Source organism: Perca flavescens, chromosome 23, assembly GCF_004354835.1.
Source record: "Perca flavescens isolate YP-PL-M2 chromosome 23, PFLA_1.0, whole genome shotgun sequence".
Classification (NCBI taxonomy): domain Eukaryota; kingdom Metazoa; phylum Chordata; class Actinopteri; order Perciformes; family Percidae; genus Perca; species Perca flavescens.
In genome coordinates, this window is record NC_041353.1 from 13,245,159 (window position 1) to 13,251,431 (window position 6,273).

General features: G+C 40.2%; 1 protein-coding gene across 1 annotated transcript in view; it reads left to right on the plus strand.

Annotated features, from left to right (window-relative positions):
• adipor2 (adiponectin receptor 2) overlaps window positions 1–4,988 on the plus strand; it is a 30,056-nt gene extending 25,068 nt beyond the window's left edge. The window contains exons 4-8 of the mRNA XM_028571101.1: window positions 1–171; window positions 925–1,111; window positions 1,248–1,435; window positions 2,338–2,531; window positions 2,720–4,988. The exon at window positions 1–171 is cut by the window's left edge and continues 1 nt beyond it. Of these exons, the coding sequence (XP_028426902.1) occupies window positions 1–171; window positions 925–1,111; window positions 1,248–1,435; window positions 2,338–2,531; window positions 2,720–2,848 (869 nt within the window). The 3' untranslated portion in view covers window positions 2,849–4,988. The remainder of the gene's footprint in view (window positions 172–924; window positions 1,112–1,247; window positions 1,436–2,337; window positions 2,532–2,719) is intronic.
• The last annotated feature ends 1,285 nt before the right edge of the window (window positions 4,989–6,273 follow it).

Here is a 6,273-nt window from a genome sequence, read left to right on the forward strand (position 1 = left end):
TGTGGGAGGGCCGGTGGCGCGTCATACCTCACGACGTGCTCCCCGATTGGCTGAAGGACAATGACTTTCTGCTCCACGGGCACAGGCCACCCATGCCTTCGTTCCGCGCCTGCTTCAAGAGCATCTTCAGAATCCACACAGAAACGGGAAACATCTGGACACATCTGCTAGGTAGTGCACACACTCACCGATGCTCTTACAACACAGATCTTAACAACCAGCAAAGCACTTCTATCTTAATTTAAAGTTGTCTCTTCAAGTGGAGTGACGAGGCAACTATAACCTGACTTCCCAAAAATGTGAAGGAAGGAAGGAAGGAAGGAAGGAAGGAAGGAAGGAAGGAAGGAAGGAAGGAAGGAAGGAAGGAAGGAAGGAAGGAAGGAAGGAAGGAAGGAAGGAAGAGTTAAGAGTACTTCTAGTGTTTGTTGTTTCTCTTTGTTCACTCGTTTTTGTTTTTATTCTTTAGTTCATCTTCACTAAACCAGACATGTAAAAATGTAAAATGTCACAACGGCAAGCAACAAAACCAAGCTTTATTAGCTTTTATAAGCACTGCGATGTCAAAAGCTGAGGTGTGGGTTTGTGTAAGAAAACAAAGTCCTCTGTGAAATTCCCGTGAGTGCCCTTTAGAATTAGTTGGATTTGTGTTTTGGCAACTTTGGTTTAAAGCTGTTTGTAATTGATACACTTTGTTTAATCCAAGGCATGTTTCTTCTGATATAGAAACACGTGTGTGGGTTTCTGCTCCGACCTAGTGGTTATAACAAAGATACTGCACCTACATGCCTTTGTGATTTGAGTAAGGTTGTGTGAATAGTATTGATGCTTTTTATCTTGTTTTGGTCTGTTTGGTTCTTCTCTTAAATAATATTTAAGTCTCACTCTGTCTTCTTGTCTCTCTTTGTCTTTTTTCTCTCTCTGCAGGCTGTTTGTTTTTCCTCTGTCTCGGTCTGATGTTCATGTTCAGGCCCAACATGTCGTTCGTGGCTCCAGTCCAGGAGAAGGTGGTGATCGGGATGTTTTTCCTGGGAGCTGTCCTCTGCCTCTCCTTTTCCTGGCTCTTCCACACAGTCTACTGCCACTCTGAGGGCGTCTCCAGAGTCTTCTCCAAGTAAGATGCTCATCCTGTAAACTCACAGATTTTGCTATCTAAGCTTCTACAGAATAAAAATGGCCTTTAAACTGAAAGAGTAAAGCCAATGGGCATACAGTGTTTGTAATCATCCATTCTGTGTCCCTGTTTCTAGGTTGGACTACAGTGGGATCGCTTTCCTGATCATGGGCTCGTTTGTCCCCTGGTTATACTACTCCTTCTACTGCTCCCCTCAGCCCCGCTTCATCTACCTGATAGTGGTGTGCATACTGGGATTGGCCGCCATCACCGTCTCCCAGTGTGACTTCTTCGCCACACCGCAGTACAGAGGAGTCAGAGCAGGTAGAATGAGATAGTGACATGATACACATGTTTATTTTGTACTGTAACGCTGCTCTAAGCCATATTTTATATCAATGATGGATCAATTGACCATGTGTAATGACAATGGGGTCACTCTAAATCCCACTGTACACTACCTGCTCAGCACCAATCATCAGTTAGCGACTAGCTGGTGAACACAGTGGAGCATTTAGAGAGTGGCCAGATGACTCCGAGTAGCTCTCGCTCCCATTTCCTTGCTATTAGGAGTTCTCCTATAGATACTTCAACAGTTTAGCTTAGATCTTGGGGGCTAATCCTCTAACAGGAAAATCAACAAACCATTTAATGACTGGGTGCGCCTCAAGACTGTTTCCCCATGGTACTCCATAACATTTTAGGGCTGATCTTATTTTTCATTTCATTTCATTTTTTATTTATTAAACAGGAAAAGATTAAAGACAATCGGGCCTGACTCAGTGTAAAACTGATTTTCAGCAGGTTCCTGCTCTGCAGAACATAAACACCATATACACAACAAAAACTCCTAGACAAAAACAGTAACAAACACACAGACCAAGAGAATGAACAACAGGGCAAAGCCATAAAGCTGACTTAATGGTTGCAGGTAAACCTCTCCATCAAATAGCGAGCAAATGTTAATTTAAATGATGTTATTGACGTTAAAGTTCTGATGTGCTGTGGAATGTCATTCCAGACTTTAGTGAGCACATAGAAAAAAGATCTCTGTCCATAACAGTTTCTAAAAGCCGGTAAAGGCATCTTAAGCGCAGATACAAGAAGAAGGATGTCCTGGGGACCTCAAAACTAGCTCTTAGGTCTTCAAAACTCAACATCCCAAAACACATTTTTAATGCAGGTTCAATTATTCACAGTCTCTCTCCTTCAATGTCTGCGTTTAGGAGTGTTTGTGGGTCTGGGTCTGAGCGGCGTGGTTCCTACCCTGCACTTTGTCATCAGCGAGGGTCTGATTAAAGCGACCACAATGGGTCAGATGGGTTGGCTACTGCTCATGGCGACGCTCTACATCACCGGAGCCTGTCTGTACGCCGCTCGCATCCCTGAGAGGTTCTTCCCCGGCAAGTGTGACATCTGGGTAAGTAACTAACAAAAACGCACACGGCACAAAATACTAGGGATGCATTCTCAAAGTTGAAGCCATTTCCCCCTCATGTTAAAGCCAAAGCAATACCAAGCTAGGAGCACTTTTTTCAGCACATTTAGCTCTCTTGTTTCTCTCTAACACACATTTAATTTACAAATTTTTCCTCTCCGTCTGCCTAGTTCCACTCCCACCAGCTGTTCCACATCTTGGTGGTCGCAGGAGCCTGCGTTCATTTCCACGGTGTCTCCAATCTGCAGGAGTTTCGTCTCAAGGCAGGAGGGGGCTGCACCGCGGACGGCACCCTCTAACGCACACACACAATGACTCAGTCATTTACTCACACACAATTTATGGGGAGGCACTGTTTTGAATAATGTGCACAGAGTTACACAAACACACATACACACAAATCCTAAGACATGCACACACGCTCTCCCACTAAACTGAAGACCGACGTGGCTTGTCTGGTGTGCGTCTGTGTGCGTAATACACAGAATGGCCTCTCTAAAACTGACTGACAGGGGTTTTTGTTCTCTTTCTGTCCCTCTGTCTGTCTGTCTGTCCAGCCCCACCTCCTCTGGCTCTGTTGCTTCGATTATAAAACAAGATGTGTGTTTTATAAACCCGTTTTTGAGACTCTTTCCAGAAAGTATCTCTGTTTGTTTGGGAGGGAGGTGAGGCATTCAAAACCTCCCTTCAATCATGCTACATTTTCTTCTGTGTTGAGTTATGACTGTTTAATGGTTGAATTTGAAAAGGAAGCATAATTGTGGCTTTAAAAAAAAAATACATTTTGTGGTGTGTTTTTTTTGCTAAATGCTGTTTTCTAATTCACACTTTAGAGCATTGAAATATGAAAAAAGAAAAATAAGTGAGTGGATTTCTTTCATGATTGTGAAGGTTGCAGGGTGAGATGTTGGGAATTGGGGTGGGCAGTCACTTTTAAAAGTAAAAAAAAAAAAGAAAACCTTTTCCATGTAAATAAGATTTCTAAATTTGGGGTTATAGATTTCTATGAAAGATATATATGAAAAAAGAAAAAAATATGATATGATGGCAAGAAGAAATAAATATGTTAGATGATGAAGCAACTAAAGATGAGGAGGAGAGGTCTTATATACACTTTCTCTGAGGTGCAATGGTGAGAATAATACAATAATTCTGTGGTTGGAGGGAATCGCTTCAAACAACTTCATGTAGTGTGTATATGCGATGATGACAGGTGGAAGCAAGGAGGAAATATACAACACAACATTTGAATCTTATCAAACAAATGGTGACTTCAAAACTCGCTGGTATTTTTGCCTTCAGTGCAGGTGGGAAGTGACAACTCAGAGTCACTTTTCTGATCTAAAAACCTTGAAATATAAACGAGGAGACAGCAGAACAACGGTTCTCTACTCAGTTTTGTTCCACTTTTGTGTTGACCTTGCGCCCTTGTGTTTGGCACAGACCTGGTGCACAGATCTCAAATCAGGCCTCACGAAAAAAAAAAGTTCTCGTGAACATTTGTGCTTAAAAACCAAATCTAAAGTCAAAACTATGATATATAAAAGAGTCCTCTTGATATGTAGCCATTTTCATTCATCTTTTTACTGTAAATTGTCTGATATGTATACCAGTTTCCTTGTCACCAATATAAGTTTATTCTTTTCTATGACATGCCCTTACATGATTTGTTAAAAATCATATTTTTTTTTACACAACGATAACTTGAAGATGTTTTTTTAATAAACGAGGCCCCAGAGTCATATATATATTTTGGTCAAACTGCAGTATTATTACAGTACAGATGCAGTTCATTGTAGTCCTCCTCCTTTGGCTACTCTGTCTGAAAACATGTTTTTCTTTTTGATTGGATTGCATTTCACTTTATCCACTGCTGGTTTTGGTATTATTATTGCAAGCTTTAATTTTTTTTTTTTCTTTTCTATTATTTATCATTGGTTTCTCTTATTTATCCAGAGATCATGTGATGTTAGCAAAGCGGCCCTGAGTACCATGTCTCTCTTGTCCTAGCAAATAAAGAAGTATCCTGTAAAGATATGATAAAGTTAACTACGTTAAAGACACATGACCGGCCTCAGATATGGAGACTTTATTTGGAGATTAAAACAATAGGGGAACTTTCTGGCAATACCAAAATCTCGCTCCACAACGGAAACACTTAAATTGTGAGCTTATCATAAACTGTATGTCTATGATTGTTTGAAATTTAAGTTTGCAAGTTTCTATTTGATGGCAGCTCTTTCTGAACAAGATTTTGAACACAATTACTCAGTTTTTCTTCATTTTCTGTTTTTATTTGATGTAGTTTATATTAATTTATTTCTCTTGGGGAGCAAATATTGTCTGTTGAAGCACACGTTCTATTCTGATGGGAGTATTTGATTGCAATAGACCTTTATATCTGCTGTATTGTTCTAATAAAAAGGTTTTTTTTCCGAATCTGTCACTTTGTCTTGTTTGTGGCTAGTATGTGCACAACATTGAACCATGACATAAAAGCACATAATATAATAAGCTTGTCACCTGTACATTATTCATCCAATGAGTTAATTGTCAAACATCTGCTAAAAAAAAATCTGTATTTGCTTTTCCATTTCTTCTATTTTTATAACCAGGCATCAATCTTGGTTGCCTTGTAATATACTATATGTACTAGTAGGTCAATTAAATGCATATTTAAAATGTACATGAATATATTTACGTAACAATCTAATACAGTACTGTGCAAAAGTCTTAGGCAGGTGTGAAAAAATGCTGTAAACTAAGAGTGCTTTCAAAAATATAAATAATGATTGTTTATTTTTATCAATTTACAAAATGCAAAGTGAGCGAACAAAAGAAAAATCTAAATCACATCAATATTTGGTGTTACTACTCTTTGCCTTCAATCCAGCATCAATTCTTATAGGTACTTGAAAAAAGTCAGGGATTTTGTAGGATTGTAGTCAGGTGTATGATCAACCAATTATAGTATATAGGTAGTTATACTGCATCAGCAAGGTCTCTCCCAGACATATATTTCAAAGCAGACTGGTGTTTCAAGATGTGCTGTTCAAGCTCTTTTGAGAAACCACAAAGAAACGGGCAACGTTGAGGATCGTAGACGCAGTGGCCAAGGAAACAGCGCAGCAGATGAAAAACACGTCAAGCTTATTTCCCTTTGAAATCGGAAGATGTCCAGCAGTGCCATCACCTCAGAACTGGCAGAAACCAGTGGGACCCAGATACACCCATCTACTGTCCGGAGAAGTCTGGCCAGAAGTGGTCTTCATGGAAGAGTTGCAGCCAAAAAGCCATACATCCGACATAGAAACAAGGCCAAGCGACTTAACTATGCACGAAAACATAGGAACTGGGTGCAGAAAAATGGCAGCAGGTGCACTGGACTGATGAGTCAAAATTTTAGATATTTGGCTGTAGCATAAGGCAGGTTGTTCGCCAAATGGGCTCTAGAGCGGTACAATAATGAGTGAAGCATGGTGGGTGTTCCTTGCAAGTTTGGGGCTGCATTTCTGCAAATGGAGTTGGAGATTTGGTCAGGATTAATGGTGTCCTCAATGCTGAGAAATACAGGCAGATAAATATCCATCATGCAATACCATCAGGGAGGCGTATAATTGGCCCCAAATTTATTCTGCAGCAGGACAAGGACCCCAAACATACAGCCAAGGTCATTAAGAACTATCTTCAGCGTAGAGAAGAACAAGAAGTCCTGGAAGTGATG